General features: G+C 37.0%; 1 protein-coding gene across 1 annotated transcript in view; it reads right to left on the reverse strand.

Moving 5' to 3' along the window:
- The window catches only part of ARAP2 (ArfGAP with RhoGAP domain, ankyrin repeat and PH domain 2), a 124,796-nt gene that overhangs the window by 85,181 nt on the left and 19,371 nt on the right, over window positions 1-20,244 (reverse strand). The window contains exons 7-8 of the mRNA XM_010574428.1: window positions 14,847-14,967; window positions 11,770-11,951 (exon numbers count right to left, since the gene is read on the reverse strand). Of these exons, the coding sequence (XP_010572730.1) occupies window positions 11,770-11,951; window positions 14,847-14,967 (303 nt within the window). The remainder of the gene's footprint in view (window positions 1-11,769; window positions 11,952-14,846; window positions 14,968-20,244) is intronic.

Genomic DNA, 20,244 nt, shown 5'->3' on the forward strand with positions numbered 1-20,244 from the left:
CTCCATGTGCATATGTTGAGATATGTTTCTGATATTCCATACTACATCAGTGAGAGAAGGATGAAGAAACAGAGCCTCCAAAACAGAGCTTTGTATAGATTTAACCCTTCTATTTCCACATTAGCATTTATAGCTGAGAACACCAATAAGACACACAACTTTCAAATCTAAACTGCTAATTGTGCACATTTACCGTAAGCAAGTGCAAGTACCTAAGATCACCTTCAAATCAGGCTTCTAAGTTTTACTTACTGCACATTGTCATTAAATAAAATAGAAAAGACAAAGCAAGTTACATATAATCCTTCTTTAGCTGTGGAAGACAAGTGAGAAACCTGTAAATACCTAATGCACAGGAATGCTTACACACAGGAAACACATAGAGAAACAGCTGATGTATTTATTCAGGGTGAAATAAGCCCTTTCTAGATAAGTCACATAAAAATGGCAGGTACCTCTGCTGTGTGGTTGGTTTGTTTTAAACAAAATAAGACAAAAGATGCTAGAATCCCCCTCCCTTCTCTTTGTGAAAAAAGAAGTGCAAGGTGAAACAAACCAACCTGGAAGTCAGATCCATCTCCCACCTGGGCATCAGTGATGACTAGACAGCACTGTCTCCTTCTCATGGCTACTCAGGACTAATGAATTTTGCCTTGATCAGTTTCTCAACTTTTGTTATGACCTCCATCTCCTGGCTCATCAGTTTTCTTGCAGCCCAGTAAATTGGCAGCTGCTCAGTTCCTTCAGGGGAGAGAAGCCAGAGTCAATTGTAATAATGGGCTGCAATTACTCCTGTGTTGCAGGAACTGAGCTGCTGTTGCTGACTGCTGTCATTTTATCTGCCTTTGAACTTCTTTATGACCCCATGGCAAGGAATTACAGCCCTTGGCTGGAAAAAACATCACACCTCTCATCATCACACAACATCCTGTAGAGCCTCTCAAACAAGTGCCAGACAGGCTGATTGTGGAACAGGAAGCAGTATACAAAGCCATATTAATTATACCAATGCAGCCACACTGCTTCAAGACCTTTTTCAGACCTCACTCATGTATCTCTAACACAGTTCTGCATACTAGACTTAGACTGTAGACACATATAAATGTCAACAAATGCAGTATAGTGGATATAGACTCCTCTCTGCCTAGATGCGGCGTATAGAAACCTGCACAATCTGAAAACATTGGACAGTACAAGACAGAGACAATAATTTTGCCATAATCAAAATGGAGTCATATCCAATGGACAGTAGGTTGGTTTTTTTGTTTTGTTTTTTTAATAGCCTAACTTACCTTAAACAAAGAAATGGACAGGAGCTGTAATACTCAATTAAATATTAGATATCAGAATCCCCCAAACGATTGGCAAAGTCAATAATTAAAGTGTTTATCTCCCTGAGTAAAACACACTCATCAGCCATTGCTTTCTTTGGCTCAACATTTCCCCCCCCCCCCGAAGCAACTTTTATGGGAAATACTGCAGAAGTACAACCCCAAAAAGACAAAAAATCCCCAACTGAATAGAAGTTGTTTGAAACGCTCAAAACATACTAATGTCACTTGGCATCACTTAAAATACAAACAAGATTATTTCCACCTTTTATTTCCTGAATCATTGTTTTCCATCTTCTGTTATTAAGCTGAATATATTTTCCTTCTCAACTGCTACCCAGGCCTGTTCACATGGTCCTCCAGCTGCCCACTGCCAATTGTTTTAGCAACCTTCCACCTTAAGTGAAGGTAACAAAGCTTGATTTTTGCTACAGTTCAGCGCATGTAACATTTTTCAAATGTTTCTTTTAAAGTGTTAGATATCAATCTATCATTCTGGTTGATCTGGGGGGGGGGCCTGACCCACATGCTGGGATGGAAATAACTTTTGTGTGAAGTTTTCTGGAAATATCTGTAAGACACTGATTTTTAATGAATGAGTTTTAAAACATGCCATCTCTAACAAGGTATTATTTTGCATGCGAAATATTTAAGAGGGAGAATTTCATTTAATAACAATAGCATTGAAGTGTTTCATGAGGCAATAATTCAGTTTGAACAGATTAAGTTCAAATTTGTTGGCCTAGCAATTTATTAACCAAGGACAGAAATTATTGCTGAGAAAGCACACTGGGGTATTCCCCACATTCTTACTATGCTGTAAATCATAAATTTCCTTCCTTCTGCTGTAAGGATGGTACATTTATTTAGAATAAATTTTTTAGATATAAGATAGTGGAGTAAAGAAAATAATGATTTGTTATTATCTGAACAATGCCGTACTGCTCCAAACAACATAAAGAAATCAGCAGAAATGAAAAACAATTTATCTAAGGTCCAAAAGATTAAATTGTCACTTAAGCTACAATGATATTGAAGTTCTCAGTATTTTAAGGATCATCTTTATAATTCTTATTTTTAGATCATCCACTTTGCATAACTGATGAAAACTCAAACGGCCTAATTTTTTCAGTAGTCGAATAGCAACTCCAACCTGCTCTCTCTCCACTGCCAGCAAAGATACTTTTCACATCTCCAGTGCACACTGTGCAGAAGACAACAGTTCTGGAGTTTGATTAATTCAAAATCCACTGTTTGATTAATTGTTTGTAACAAAAAGGGGTGAGGAGTGAAAGAGTATGAAGGAAAAAAGAAGGGGGGTGGTGGGGGGGGATGACTACAAATTCTGGGCATCTTAAATTCCAATGGTCCTTACCCTGATGAACTCCAACAGAGATTGAAGTGAGACCACCCAATCTTGAAAGTCATCATGAAGTAACAACAGAAATCTATGAATGCCAAAACAGTTTTCTTTATGAACACTGCTTTTCCTGCTTGTTCAGCTACTGCAAGCTAAAGGCATTATGATCAATCACCTGCTTTTAAGTGCTTAGGGTTCTAGACATTACAGTGTCAGTTACAAGGCACATTAATGAATTGCAGGCATACTCTTTCGTCTCCTGCTGGTACGTGCCAATCCATTTTATTTAGTATTGCAACCAAGGAGAACATTTTAATCATCATAATCTGACTGCCAGTGGTCATCTGATCATACTCATCATAGATTAGGCAAATCCTAAGGTCTTCAAGAACATTCCTTTTCCACTTCAGACTGGACAAAAGAATAGTCTCACCTCTCTGTTAAAGTTTAGCTTTCACAGAAGGATATCCATACAACTTAGCTCTTTATCATATAGGCAATGTACCAAAAAAAAAAATTCTTTTGTGACATTAATTGTCCGAGCTCTGCCACACCAATTAAAGATTAAATTCATAAACTGCATTTAGTTGAGTTGTAACAGATTTCAAAAATAGCAAGTCGATAACAGAAGATATATGCTAAATAATTAAAAATTTGCAATGGCATATCATGGCATTTTTAACTAATTAGGAAATGAAATTCACATACACCATCATAACATATGTTTGTACCTATCTTTAAGTTTGTGGAAAGAACACTTCAGTGAGGATATGTTGTCTACACTGCCTCAGAAATGCTCTGCTCTTCACTGTTGTAACCACTTTGCAACTTTACACAAATATTAATATTTCAGCTATACTAATTAAATACCTGACGTAAAGGATGCAGGCTGAGGAAAAAAAAGTAATCAGTGTTGCCACTGGTATTTTTAAAGTTACTTCTGTCCCAAACATGGCAAATCCATAGAACTAACAGATGGATAGGAAAAATGTGTTTTACATTGACCTCAATTTAAAGGAGAAAAAGCAAACCAAAGCTTCTGAGTAGTTTTTCAGCATGTCTCCTGTGAGAGCTGACTGATATGTTTACAATTAAACAGGAATCAGCTAGGTGCAAAACAACATTCTAGCTGCATTTAATTCCACAGTATATTGAGCTACTGAAAGAAGAGAGATGTAACTATTCTTGAAAAATACTTATTTTTTCCGTTTCATTGTCATCTCAAACCTTCCTGTTGCACCCACACAAAAAAGAAAACTATCCATTACTGGAGTGTATATATACATATATATGCACACACACAGATTTACTTGTTCATGTGATTTAAAATAAATAAATAAACGCAGACCTGGTCTACCATTATAAATGAAAGTACACACAGTGATGCTCTGCTTCCTATATGTAGGGCTTTTGATCCAATAGATTATTTTACCTTGGGGTTTGAAGCCAAGCTAGTAGTTCTTAAATGCAAATAACGTGTACAGTGACGGATAATGCTCTCAGGTAATTCCAGTACTCTTAGAGGAAAACAGATTTCCCCAATACTTCATTAATAATGTTATAACCTTATGATAAGTAGACATAAAACCTTCTTCAATTGTTTACACATGCTGTGTCACTCTGTAAAATCTTTTTTCTTCATAATATTCAAACAAATTCTACTTTTCTTCACTGTTAATTTTTACATGATCAAGGTAGCTGGCTGTATATGTATTAGTCATCCAGAAAGCTTGACTGAGCATTACTGAGAAGCTGATAACTTTGTCTTTTTCCTTCCTCCTTCCCTACTCTCCACCCCAAATCAAATTAATCATGAAGCTTCTGATTGTTGTGGAAGCATTAGGCTTTCCACCATGTTTCATGATTGCTTTAGGTGTACTTACATCTCAATGAGATCTTAATAGCATAGAAACAAATGAACAAGAAAAATAAAATCCTCATCAGGCCAAAGTTTAACTGCACATTAGAGATTAATATTAACTTTTTAATTTTTCTTTGACAGAATTCCTGTTTATGCCCTTCTCCATGTTCTTTAATAATATCTTCAGCAACATAGAACAACATCCCACAAAATTATTTTTGAATGTACAATGCAGATCTTCCTCGTAAAGGTGGTCACTGACACATTTATCTTGTCTGATTCAACCACCTTACTTCAATAGCATATTATTTTAAATCTTTTTTTTAATCTTTTTTGGAGTAGGGTTGCAATTAGTTTAAAACTGAAGAAGTAATGGTCAGAACAACAATAAACCTTTCACCCACTCAACAAAATTTCCTGTAACCATTCATTTTGTATTGCACAACAAGCAAAAAAGTTTTTAAGTTTTCTTACAAAATTCAAGTTACTTCCTCTTTAGTTGTTTCTGATGTCATGCACAGTAATTGATCTTTGCCATGGTTTTGAGCGTAGAAGATTGGCAAGAAATTCATTCCAAGGAACTGCTAGAAAATTAGGAAGATGACCTTAATCTATCATCCCAGCAGCTACAGCTTCATGCAAACAACTACATTTAAAAGAGGATGGATTGTTTGCTTCCACTTCAAGTCACCAATGTATCAGTATATTTGATCTTAAAACACTTCTTCATGTTAATCTTTCCCCCTCCAATATATTTAGTATATTCTTGGGTTGTTTTGGTTTTGGTTTTTAACATCTTGCTACAGATTTGTATTGTTCTGAAATAGAGTAAAGCCTGAATGAATCAAAGAAGGACAAAGAAGGACAAATGTTCATTTGTTTTCCTGTCACCTCCACCTATTTAAGGCATTCCAGGCCAGGCTCATTCAAATGTTGGTAAACATATTTGATCATCATAGTCTGCACCAGCAATCAAGGAGAGAACTCTTTCTTTAGAGAGCTTCCCAGTTATTATTACAAATAACAGCTTATCACCACAAAATCTCCAAAAGGACACGTGTTCTTGGGGCAAGGAGGATGAGGATGGGGGACAGGGGAACACAATAACATGGATGACACTGTTTCATGTTTTCCCATTCCTGATATTTCCACCTTCCACTGCTCCATCCCATTGCATATCAGGCATTTCTCTCTCCTCTGACTTACCACCAATCAACTATCTGAAAGATCTTCCCATTCCTCCTCCCGCTTTCTTTTGTTGCCTTCAATCCCTACCTTTTTCCCTAGCTGCCTTTCCCAAACTGTCAGTTGCTTTGCTCAGGGTTCCTCATTAGATCTCAAAATCCTTAAGCAACTATTTTTGCTTTCTAGTCAACTTATAGTCAATGCCTCTCCCCAACTCTTCTTTCATATTGCTGTTGCCATCACCTTGGACTCATTTCATATTTGTAAATATTATCACGATGAGATAATGAAGAATATAAATACATTAAAAAGGCTTTCTCCTACTGCTTTAGCATGACAAACAATCATTACTACTCATTTTTAGGACTTCATTTAACTACTCGTCTCTGTTCACCTTCCATTGTTAGACACTTTCTACTGTACTTAATAGATCCTTCATTTTTTTTTAAGGGTTTCTTTCTCATCCATCATGTTCATGATTATTAATCAGGATTACATTTTTTCCAGGGAAAAAGAGAACATTTCCTAACAAACAATCCCCTTGCAGAGGATCATTATAAATTCCCATCACTATATACCAAAAAGTCACAGACTTCTATGTCTGCCCCTGAATCCCAACCACATCGTCTCTGGCACTGTATTTCATAGAATCATAGAATTGTTTAGGTTGGAAAAGACCTTTAAGATCATTGAGTCCAACTGTCAACCCAACACCACCATGCCCGCTAAACCATGTCCTGAAGTGCCACATCTACACACTTTTTGAACACCTCAAGGGATGGTGACTCCACCACTTCCCTGGGCAGCCTGTTCCAATGCCTGACAACTCTTTCAGTAATTTTCTCTTATTTGCAATTTAAACCTCCCCTGGCGCAACTTGACACCATTTCCTCTCACCCTATCACTAGTTACTTGATAGAAGAGACCAGCACCCACCTCACTACAACCTCCTTTCAAGTAGTTGTAGGGAGCAATAAGGTCTCCCCTCAGCCTCCTCTTCTCCAGACTAAACAACCCCAGTTCCCCCAGCCGCTCCTAATAAGACTGGTTCTCTTGACCCTTCACCAGCTTCGTTGCCCTTCTTTGGACATGCTCCAGCACCTCAATGTCTTTCTTGTAGTGAGGGGCCCAAAACTGAACACAGTTCACAGAATCATAGAATGGTTTGGGTTAGAAGGGACCTTTAAAGATCATCTAGTCCAACTCCCCTGTGTGGACAGGGACATCTTTCACTAGATCAGGTTGCTCAAAGCACTTCCCTTTAAGCCTGTGTTTCTTAACAGAGATAAGAACACATCTCTGTTCTTAAGCACACATCCATTTCACTTCCTTCCACTGACATTCGCATTGGTGCTTCTCTTTCAGAACACCAGTCTCAAGCATCATCTTTGACTGGTCCTTGTATGCCCTTATCAGTTCTCTACATTATTGTATCCTTTGGCATCTTCTACCTGTTTAATATAATTCCCTGTAATACATCTTTTGGTGTTGTCCAGTTTTGCTTTACATGTACCATTAGCATTAGAAAGGAAATGAAAATTACTAGGCACTCTCTTACTGGTTCACTCAACATGAATAAACATTTCCATCTGCCACAGAGCAAATCATTTCAATCTTCAACAAAACAAAAACCCCTCTGAAATCAGTAAGAGCATTGAGCCAAAATGAAACAAGAGGTTTTCGATAAGAAATGGATACTATTGCTTGTACATAACAGAAAGAATACTCATCACTATTCCAGCTTTAACTTGGAGTCAAGCATGGAGGAAAAAAAAAAGTCACAAATAATTATGGCACACAGCCATACATACTATTTCCCAGTCTTTATATTCGCAAAGTTTCCTCAAATATCCCAGGTAATTACATCTATTTCAGAACCACCCAAAGCAGTAACAAAGAGGATCCTGAATTCTCGTTATCAAAGCCAAATTCTAGTGCAAACACTATGACACCTAGTCCCTCCCTGACTTTAGATACTAGTGAGTCTTAAATACACCCTAAAAAAGGGGGTATGTTCTAGCAGACCAGGCAAGCATCTGTCAGAGCCCTTCTGATGGTCACAGAGGGGACGTTATCACTGGCACCACCACAGTAGACTGACATTACAAGACAACGTTTGAGCTGTCATGAAGGATCAGATGACATGCTTTTATTTAAGCACGAATGATTTTGAAATAGAAATGGGAATTTCGGCAAGTTGCAGGTTGAACAAATTGATTCTGTACAATCTGTTTTTCACTTTTGCTCCAGAGAGGAAGCTTAAGAAATTCACACTACATGGAGAGTCAAAGAAATTGATGGTTTCGTACTAGCACTATATCACTGCCAGAAGCTCAAGCTAAACCAATCACTTCTTAAACTAGAAATGGGCCTGAGACATGATGTTCTGATCTCAATCTGAACTTCACGAAGTTCGTGGTGGTTATGTTAGGATTTGGCATTTGGCTTAGGATCTTCTCCACTTTTAACAATGAAGAAAAATCTTAAAGTAACAGTGGACCCTCCTCTAACAAGTTTAATAGAAATCAATGAATCAGTTTGATCCAATCTCATTTCAACATTATAAGAAGTCTAAATAGGTGTCTTTTAGCACTGCAGTTATAATAAACCCCTCTAAGTCTCTCTGCAAGTCATTCTAGTATAGATGTGAATTCCAATATGAACAAGATTTGAGGACATCCCTGGACGTATTTGCCTGGTAATTACTGGCTAAAGCACAAACTTGAGCCAGGGAAAGATTTTTAGAACAACAGAGCCCTCTAATGGATTAATGCTGTATTACTGGGTTTTTCTTCAGCGCTGCAGTAAAAATAATTCGGTTTTCAACTTGAAAATAAAACGCAAGAGGTACTGAGAGAAGAATTGCAGACTATGAAAGCCTAAGGGCAGAAACTATTTATTCTGATTCCCAAATAGCCAGAAATCACATAAAGAAAGAGACATTGTTCAAATGGAGGATCTAAAAAGAAATCTCTTACGACCATTTGATATTTTTGGTTTTAAGTAAATAAGCTTTGGGAAGAAGCTGGTTTTGCACCATTGTTTGTAATATTTATACACACAGCTGAGAGGCTGGCACCATGTCTAACCTTCATTCTGTTTCAGGGCTTGATTTTGGTTTGCCTTCTGCTGCACTGCAGTCGGTGATCTCTGCAGAGCATCCATGTAGTAGAAGGGAATAAACATCTAGTACAAAGGCTGTATAAGGGTGTGCTTTCACGATCAGCTAAAGCAAATCTGAAATCAATGATGTTGAAAGGGCAAAGCTGATACCATACAGCCGCACAAACAACAGAACCAACACACACATGCACACACAAAATAGTCATTTAAAAAAATCTGTAAGAAAGGAGATTTAAGGGTGGGGGGAGCAGTCTTAGATTACCTTAGTCATAATCTGCACCCTGAAAACATGTAACAGAGCAATCAAGAGCCCTTCAACAGTGAATTGGCTCTGGAACAGTTTTGTATCAACATATACAGTCAGAAAAACTGACTCAGCAATAGTGGGCAGAGCTGGGAGCGCCCCATATCAACAGAGAAAGATCAAAGGACTACTAGAGGCAAGAAAGATGCTCCCAATGGTTATATGCAGGTAGAGTAAGGAAGAAGAAAGCAAGCAAAAAATGGATGCCTGGTACTGAGACTTTCAAGAGGGACATCGCTAGTTTCTAATAACCTATCACTCTGGAAGAGAAATTCCTCCACAAGTCTGTATACCTCATTGAAGTATGTCCTGGTTTCAGCTGGGATAGAGTTAACTGTCTTCCTAGTAGCTGGTACAGTGCTATGTTTTGAGTTCAGTATGTGAAGAATGTTGATAACACTGATGTTTTCAGTTGTTGCTCAGTAGTGTTTAGACTAGAGTCAAGGATTTTTCAGCTTCTCATGCCCAGCCAGGGCACCTGACCCAAACTGGCCAACAGTGTATTCCATACCATGTGACGTCCCATCTAGTTTAGGAACTGGGAAGTGGGGGGGGAGGGATTTCGCCGCTTGGGGGACTGGCTGGGTGTCGGTCGGCGGGTGGTGAGCAATTGCCCTGCGCATCATTTGTACATTTCAATCCTTTTATTACTACTGTTGTCATTTTATTAGTGTTATCATTATCATTATTAGTCTCTTCTTTTCTGTTCTATTAAATCATTCTTATCTCAACCCAGGAGTTTTACTTCTTTTCCTGATTTTCTCCCCCATCCCACTGGATGGGGGGGAGTGAGTGAGCGGCTGCGTGGTGCTTAGTTGCTGGCTGGGGTTAAACCACGACAAAGTACCACATTTGTCCCTTAACCAAGAAGCTCAGAGCATCCATAAGAGAGCACTCAAAAGTATTCAGGGGCATGAGATGAATACAGTATTAATTCTGAAGGTAAAAGTGGCTCATTACAACGAACATCCACACAAGAGAGGACTCTCATTGATAAGAACGCATTCCAAGGATTCTCACTGATGAAATACCTGGAAACCCCACAATGGAGTAGTAACATTGAGCACTGCAGCACAGTGTGGGTCATCCCACAGGCAGAGACTGTAAAGTAAGTTGGTCAACTTCATTCTTTCTATTGGAATGATGTAAGAGAAACTCAGTGAACTACAGGGTCTTAGGGTGAGGGGGTGGTGTTTGCATTTTGGTTTTGTTCCTCCTTAAAGACATTTACCTGTAAACTTTACTTAAACTAACTGGCAGGTCACCTATTCAGCACAATAATCAAGACTGAGGATTTCAGTATAGCTAAAGAGAGTACTGTGCTCAACTGTGAAGACCAATTTCTCTCCATGGTGCTCATTCAGCAAAACACATCTTGCAGGCTTAAATTCAAATGGCATGTAGCCACTTTTGGTGAAATATTACATGTCTAAATCATTGTGGAGTTTTGTTATAGCTACAATAGAACAGTATAAATCCATAAATTGCATCATGTTTTTGATTAGTTGGTCGTTGACTGACCTCAAAGAATGTACCTGACAAGTAAAACTGCCGTGGAGCACAGTAAGTAGAAAGAAAAAAAAAAAAAGTCTTTCTCAGTCTCAAATTTCCTGCCATACCCTGGGAAAGAATAGTAAGATCTAATATTGAACACTATGTGGTCCCTCAAGCCCATCTAAATAATGTCACACTTAATAGGATAACAGGAGAAGAAACGAGATCAACTCCAAAATGAAAAGTCTTAGTGAGAGACCATTCACATTTGAAACAGGAGTTTGCCTGTACACAAATTTGAAACAAAATAAGAACAAGGCAAGCATGTAACAACATCTCCCTCAAATGCCCTCCCAGGTTCCAGCTACTTGTGAGTCAATTTCCTCACACAGAAGTAATATCTTCCACTTAATGTCCTACAATATATTTTTCTTCCACTAGTTCACACAGTCATTCATTGCACCCAATTATCCTCACTTATCCCGTATCTACAGCATCCTGAAGAGTTCCACAGCTAACTACTTTACATCATAATACAGTCATGCCGAAAAAACAAAAACCCCTAGATTTTGGGAGTTGAAATGAGAGGCCTACTTCATGTTTTTTAATACTGGATTTGTTTAAAATATTACGGTGCACAACAGAAACTGACCAATCTAGGCTCTTAAAAACACAAAGAACATCAGTTTTGAACATTTAGCTGAAGTATCATTTAAATACCACAATCTACTTCTGTATAGCACACTTTCCAGAGCACTGTATTATAGGACAGTGAAACCTGTGCACAAAATAAGCCTTCTGATTTAGTAGAGTGCTTATGGCACACATGTTAAGAGTGAATTAATCCCAGCTCTGCCACTAACCTGTTGTGACACTCAGGGCTTTTCACCTCACCTTACTACATATTCATTTTTTCCACTGTACAATAGACATAATGATTCTTCACCTGCTTTTTGAAGCCTTCTGAGAATTGCAGCAATAAAGTACTACATAAAAAGAGATATGCATTTATATTGAAATGCACCTATTCACAAAGAGCCATCAATTTCCAACTCACTAGTTAAACTATCTTTATAAGCATTCATTCACAAAAAGCATATGAAAAATTTACCTGCTCATTTTTGCAGATCCATACAGTATTCCCCTGAAGTAGAATAAAGATTTTGGCTTTGTATCCTTTCAGCTCAAGATACCCACTTTTCTCAGGGGTGACAGAAGTTCGAGACTGAGAGTTATTATCAGACTGTGATTTCAAGGCATTGAGCACCGTATTAACCCAGTCATTCCTTTCTTCTAAACAAGAAAAAAAAATAGACAAAGACATATGGTTAAGCAGCAACTCCATTCTTCACTACATATTGGTTTTCCTCTTCTTCCTACTATGCTATGCTGGTTGATGGTATAGCTGTACCACTCCAGAGAGAACGACCACTTTGAAGACAAGGTATAAATAAAAATAACATGAAAGTCCGTATCAGTGGAGATGTTAGCACAGACAACCATTCAATTAACTCCCAACAATCAACACACAAATTGAAAGTTATACAAACTGATGATCAAGACTCTTAAAATCGTAACTACCAGTTCCAAGATGCTTAATTCCAGACAGCTTGAAGACTGAGGTGGTAGACAGGTGGCATGTTCACCTTCTGGAAGCCAGATCAATGAGAAAGAACTCCAGAAGTTATGCAGCAAAAACCAGGGAGCTTAAATATCATCTGTCACTAAAGACACAAGCCATTGCCAGTGCTATTATATGTTTGGCCATGCTTTTAAGCAAAAACATTTGGCAATTTACAATCTATTCCATTAAGGTGTAGTGGATAAGTTTGATATTGTCAAAGGTACTGAGTAATCAAGAAAATGCATGTTTTAATATCTTTGCATGCATTATTAATTTAACATCTTACAAATACATGAATACAAGTAGGTGAAGTAATAAAGTTCCACTCAGTCTCATTCACTACGTTCAGATATTTCACCAGACCAAGATCAATATACTTCAGTGCCGAATACTCTGAATGAATTAGACTTACCTCATGCGATTGGAACATCATGAATATTTCAACTCTTTGCTCTGAAAGATTCAGGTCATAAAATTTATTGGGGGTGGGCAAGGAGGGAAGGAAAGTTCTATCCGCAGTATATCTAATGTTGACACAATCAGTGCTGAACACTGCAAAGAGCACCATTAGAACAGTAACGTGCTTACTTTGTGTCACATGTGCAACAAGAAGGAACAAATACATGAATTTAAGCATCAGAAAATAGTCTGAAGAGGAAGATAGCTGGACAGACTAGCACAGGGAAGGTGATCCAAGTGCTCCTCTTAGAAGTTTTGTTTTAATACACACTCTTTTAACATACTTTGAAAAGATCAATGGAATATTTCAGTACAGTTGAGGGCATCAAATTCCTCTAGAAGTCTTCTTTTTTTTAATGGTATTTCAGTCCAATGAAAATCACACTGCATCTGAGCAGATTATTCTCGAATTCATTGCTATCCCTTAACTACTTAATTTTTTGCCCTCAAATGCCCATAAACTTTCCAATTCATTATATATAGTTCTTCCCTCTAGGTATTTAAATCAATCAAAAAATATTGTATTTTTAATATAGAAAAAAATAATAAATCAGAGCACTGAAAGCAAACAAAACAAATTTGAAAGAAAATAAGAACAAGGCAAGCATGTAACAACATCTCCCTCAAATGCCCTCCACTATAATCCACTGATTGCATACCAACATTGGGACACAGGTCAATGAAGACAATGATAGCATTCTTTATTTTGCTACTCCAGCAGAAAGAAAGGGAAGTTAATAAATATGGTCCATGGGATGAAATATATATAGAAGTTCCATTTCAAAATCTTTGAAAAGAAGTTAAGTACCCTTCAAATGGTGCCAGAACAATTCCCAACCACAAATCCACAGAAGGAATAGCATCAAGTAACAGTTTGTGTGCTTAATAGCAAGCAAGCAGGGTTATTCACATAATTTACTATGAATACATCATCCAGCTCTGGATACAGGAAGGATCAAGTTACTTGTACACCGCCCATTTCTAACCTTAAGTGAACAGCTTTACAGATAGGCCACTATGTCCAAAGATGGTTACATACTAAATGAAAACACAATTTCACGTATAACAAGTGGTTGCTCTGAATATGCTTTATAAGTCACGATAAATTGTTAACATTTTTATAGTATTCAAAGGCAATGGTCCATAAAGTAAATTCCAGCCCTACAAAATGCATTGCACTAAGATGGCTATGTTCCAATTTATAAAAAAAATAAAAAAATAAATTTGGAAGAGAATTGTAAAAATAATAAAAATAGACATACTTTTTAACTCAGCTAAGAGCATAAAAATGCCTGAAATGATTTGAGCCAAACCTGGTAAGAAGGATTTGTTCACTGATGCTGCACTCCTGTTACAGCCCGCAGTGAATGTTTACAACCAAGCTATAACCCATAAAAATGGGATTTGATAATGGAAGTGCTGAGAGACCCTTAGCTCTAATGGGTCTGGCATGTACTGCTATAAATACATATTGCATATCTTTTTTTCCTAGGTATTCTGTTTCATTTGATTGTTTCCATAAATAAGTCATACATGCACTGATATTGATTCCACATATTACAGCTGTAGGTTGATAAAGCATTAAATTAGAAGGCATACTAACTTCCCTACTACAATTTACATTTGTGTTTTCTATTAATACATGGCTGAAAATACTGTATAAGGCAGTAAATACAGACACACAGAAAAACCCAGATTTCCTTTGATCACAGCATCACATTCAAGCCATCAACTTCATTGTTGCTCTTTGTCAATTTTATATCAATCAGTGACTCAGAGCAGATGGCTGAGAGCATACAGGCTGTAAGAGCTGCTAGTGAAACCTGAGGAATGTCCAGACAAATTCATCTTTGGGAAGGATGGGGGAGGAGGCAGAAGAGTTGGAAAATAGTACTCTCATTTTGATATTTTTAAAAGCCATTCCCCAACAATTTCCGTTGTTCTTATAAAGCTTACAGTAATCTCCAGTTTCACTTTATGAGCCCAACACAGCTGGATTCCAGAAATATTCCAGGTAATATAACAAATTATATTTCACAAATACAATTTATCAGCAGTGATTACATGGCTTTGGCAATCATTAGAATTACACATGTTCTACTTACCTTCTTTATCCACACGGAAGACAAAAGTCCTATGGGATGTGACAACTTCAAATTTATTCTCCCCATGAACTCTTACTGTTGCTATAGCAGAGAGCAGTATTATTCCCTTTGAGAACACTTCCTATAATAAAAATGATACAGAAATAGTTAATAACACTCATGAACCGTTAAAGATCTCTCAGGTAATACTACTTGCCTGATGTTTAGGAAGTTCACATACACAGGCTGTGCTCCTAAAAGTTCACCACACTATTAATAAAACTGCATCAGTAAGTAAACCATTTCACTACCTACATACACATCACCAACGTCACGGTTCTGGGTCTATGCATACCTACTGCCTTCTAAAATACAGTAAAATCCCATGGTGAGCTAGAATGCATATATCTGAGATACCACTTCATAAATTGTCTCATGGCACAAATATTGTAAAATATCATATTCTCTTAAATTTATGATTTTATGCCAAAGTAAATTACATTGACTATCTCACAGAACCATAATTAAAAAAATACGTAACTATTACACTTGTAAAATAGAATCAGACAAGGGAAAAAATTGTGTCTTCTCCAGAGAGAAAATTCCAAAGAATTCTTCTGTTCCTTCCTGACTCCTTCAGTGACTAAACAATAAGAACAGTAAATTCACTGATTTTATCCCTAATTTTGAACTAAAAGGGGGTCACCACTTTCTGGAAAAATCCATTGCCCTGTCATTGCTAACAAAAATCCTCTAGCTTGGATCAGGTATTTACTTTTCTGCTATATGAGACAGGAGGAGAACAATCCCTCAAAAACATGATTTGGCATCAGAGCAAGTTTTCCCAGAATTTGCTCATTTCCAACTAGGAATTGGGACAACTGAACTGAAGACAAAAGCAAGATGGGAAAAAAGGAATTGCTACAAGTACTTTCTCCAAGTAGCTTCATCTTCTAACCTAATTAACCTAAGTATTCTGGGGTGGGGGGGGAGGAAAGCTCAGACTTGCAACACTTCAGAAATACTTCTGCATGATTCCTGGATTCCAGAGTTAATGCTGCTGCTCTTGTCTCCACTATGCTTTGATCAATTGGTTTTCTGACTAAGACGATTTAGAAATACTGCTAAGATTTATGATCCAGGTGCAGTAATAGTCCAAGAGCCAGCTCCCTATAAAGAATCTGTACTGCAATAACTTTCCTCCCAAAGTATAAATTATTATAATAGACTTTATACAAGGACTTAAGGAACCACTGTGAATGCTAAGCATGAAGGATACACAGGTTCATTTTTTTGTGTACTCAGTTTAACATACTACTGATTTTCACCAAATTCACACTCTTATGTTGTTTCACTTCTAGGTACTAACACACGACAGTGAATGCAGTTTAGCAAATAAATAAATAGAAATATCAAGGTACAGCTGAAGTGAACATGTTACTGTAATTACACACAAGAACTACAGTCACTCAGAATGGTCTTAGTATTGCATATCTATTTTCATTATATTTGTTAGAAGAGAAATTTTAACATATTTGTTAATAAGGTTGGATATTACGTTAACTGCTGATCATTCACAATAGCAAAGCAAACTTATTACATATGCTATTTCTAAAGGTGTTCAGATATCATTGTATCATGGTCTTTGCAGGCATCTACTGGCTGTATATGGTACTGTAAGAGAGTAATTTAGACTGCTGGAAGTCACAGCTATTTTATTTTATTTGCTTAAAAAAAAATAGTCCATTTCCTTTTAAGCTGAGCATAGTTTTGGTTTTGCTATTTAAACAATCATCTTTTTTAAAGCTTTGCTCTCCAAGGCATACATATTTTCAAATACAGTTTAAGCCATAATAATTTCTCAATCTTTTTTCTGCAGCAGCTTCTCCTTCGCATGCAAGAAATAATGCCTACTGTTAAAAAGCTCTTGTTGATCAAGATACAATTTCTCTATTTGAAATACTCCAGATTAGAAATTATTTAAGAATATAGAAAACACAAACACACATGGCCAAGAACCTCACAGATACTTCTTCTGTTACTGAGAGATGTACACTAGTTTTAAGACTGCTAAAAAATTCTGACAGAAAATTTTCCAGTGGCAAATGAAATATTTTTTTTTTATATCAACTGCTTTGATGAAAACTTTTATTTTCAAATACAGTCCAATGTCACTCCTTGGCAGTTGTATTTCAGAGTTGGTCTAAAAGATCCCAGAAAACACCATTTCACACTGCTTTGGCTTTCCTTCCACAACAGATTAAATATGACCTATTTCAAGAATGACAATGATTCACCTGTTTTGCAGTGAATTTTGTTCTTTGTTATGCTCACATGCAACATAACAAAACAAAATATTAAAGTTCTCCACATGAAAAGGCAAGACTTTTTCCTAAATCATTAATGTATTTGTCAGGGACCCTAAGCTGTTTTTATATAAAAATTTTCAACATAACCAGCAGGTTTTGCCTTACTAAAAAGTGCACGTTAGAGCACCAGAGTTCTCCTGCCAAAAGTAGGAAGAAATTTGAAACAAAACCTGTGCATATTGGGTAGCTGAAAAGAATTCTCAAATTCTACCTTCCCCTCTTCAATTTGCTCTCACTTCAGTTCACCACATTCTGTTAAGACAAAACCACACAGGATGTTGCTCTGACCACATCAACTTGCTCAGGTCCACAAACATAGAAGAAATGAGCAGCATCACAGATTCAAACAAAAACCGTTCCTAGGTCAGATGCTGTTTGTAGAAAACTATTTTTTTTTCCATATATGCAGATATAAAGTAAAAAAGAGATCTCTATCGATAAGAAGTTGATGCACAACTAGATCAAGATTAGAGAAACATTTAGAAAATTGAGGTTAAATCATTCAGAGAAGCGTTTAGATGGGTTAAGTACACATTTTCAAGAATACTACTCTCTATGTCTTCCCACCCCATCCTCCACTTGTTTCACTCTTCATTAGCCATGTAGTACACTTCCCCTTCTTGAGAACCTCACTCTTTTCAAATTCCTAATTTGAATGACAAATAGAGCTATTTAATATTGGTAGTGTTTCTGGATAAAATAAACAGTTTCATTCCACTGAGTCTACCCTTCTCTGCTTGTAATAGAAAAATATCGGAGTATGGATTGATTTCCTTTTGAGAACCAGTTTTAATTGATATGTGAAACCAAAAGTATAATTCCTTTTAACCTGCTTGCCTGCGTAGGAATGTCCTTGGACAAACACACATTAGAATAGACAGAACTTGTCATTAAGATCTAAAGTTAAAACAACAACTTCCCCATTTAAATATATATATAGCTAGACTGCCTTGCAACAAACTGTATAACTATCCCCATCTTTTACCAGAAACGGCTCCTGACCCGCATGCAGGTCTTGACGGGTCTGCACATAGTTGCTTACGATGTCAAGGTAACAACCCACAAGCAACAGCAGGAACATGCTGGTATCCACCTAGCAGGCAATATGAATACTCTGGGTGTGGGAGTAGTGATCCAGCAGGGACCACTGTACTAAAAACTCACGTTCCCTAGTGATACCACGGCTCACCCAACACAATCCCACTGTGCACTGAGAACTATTGGTAGCCAACTATGTTTTCCTCCTATCTGCAAGCTAGTCCAAGAGTTTCACCAAATCCTCAGTTCCCAGAATTTGCTTCAGGCCTCGCAGTTCTCAGACATATGAAGTTCTTAGCATATGTGACTCATTGAGTTAACAAGACAGACACCCAGATCTGGTCAAACTGTAGAGACACACAGACCAACCAGCATCTCTTTTGATTCCAGGAGTGAGGTTTTGTACTCAGATTCCAGGAAAAGCAAGAGAAAGAGGCTTCAGACCAAGCCTTTTGCAAGCTCCTGATAGTCTAATCTATCACAGAGACATTTTAATTGGAGGATGGAGAGTTGGCAGCCTTCTATGCATCGTGTGACTCGCTAAATATTCCCCTGAGCAGAAAGGAAGATTCCTGGAATCTCCTGTGACAGACAAATGTATAACATGTACTATTCTACAGCAATTGATCTCCCAGTAACTCTTTCAGTGACCTTCAAAAAACAAAAAAAAATCCCCAGTGCAGATACAAGATTTGAAATTCTGTATTAGCATTTCTTTCCCTAATTATGCTACAGACAATGTGAAGCAAATCCCAATGCTGTATTTTTCAAGTCCTTCTTAATGACTAACCCTGCTTTTCTGCTCCTCTGAAGCCCTGGGATGAATACCATAAAGGGGTAATATTTTTTGTCACTGCAATCCAAATGTTATTCCATTGTTCCCTTCAGCTACAAAATCATGTCTTCTACTGTGACTGAAGCAAAGTAAGCAAGTAAAACCAAATTGTTTCATGTTCCTAATCAGTAGGCATAAAGATCAATGTAAATAATTTTTTGAGCTTGTTCTTAATTTCTCTAGCTCCTCAGGAAATAAACAGTCTTTTTCTACTTCAGTTCTACCCCCCTCATAATCTGTTAAAATAGGACTAACAGTGTGCATATTATATTACCACCACCCAGCACACTGCTTGGGAACTTTTACCTGAAATAATATTTTGTTCCTAATTTAATATGCATCTAATTTAATATGCATTAATATTCCAGCATTTCAAATAACACACATGCATATAACCTCATCTCCACCAAACACACTTATTATACAATCACAAATATCTGTCACTTAAGAACTTCTTCATTTCTTCTAAGAGGAGAAATTAATTAATCACAGAGTGAAAGAAAAAGAATTTTTTAGTGGTCTAAAGTGTATCAAATAAAAAAAATAATAAAAAATCTTTCAGAAAAAGCCATGTTTAAAACAGGCCTTAAAAAAAATGTAGTTTCTACTGGGAAAAAGTAGTATCAAAAGGTTATATAAGTCTTTTGTACATCTCCATTTCATAAAAGGAATAGACATTTTGTTGAAAACCATGATTTACAAATCCATTTTTGTATCACATATCAGAATTGAACTACTTTAAACAAAACAACTCAGAAGTCTGGAAATGTTTCACTAAGACTCAATCTTTAGGTACAGAACCAAAGAACAGCCACTGACATCGCAGTACCACGCTGATTTTAAAGAGACCCACTCAAACATAACCTAGTCCAATGATATGTGATTATTCCTAGAAGACAAACAGGGAAGAGACTTTTTTTTGATTAAGGAGTAAACAAGTGTATGGCGTTTGGGGTTTTTAAAAGGTCTTCTATGCCACATATTTAATATTTCTCTCAAAATCTCCAGCAAGCTGGGTTCCCATGACAAGACACTTTGCAACCACCATCAAAATAACACTGGATCTCTTAAATGTGTTTTGCATGATCCTGTTCTGTTTTGCAGAATGCAGCAGTGTCACTCTTCCAATAAAGTAAGAAGTTCTGATAATATCTACCTGAAAAGGTCAGGAATACAA

The sequence above is a fragment of the Haliaeetus leucocephalus genome, unplaced genomic scaffold, assembly GCF_000737465.1.
Source record: "Haliaeetus leucocephalus isolate CR32 unplaced genomic scaffold, Haliaeetus_leucocephalus-4.0 Scaffold439, whole genome shotgun sequence".
Taxonomy (NCBI): domain Eukaryota; kingdom Metazoa; phylum Chordata; class Aves; order Accipitriformes; family Accipitridae; genus Haliaeetus; species Haliaeetus leucocephalus.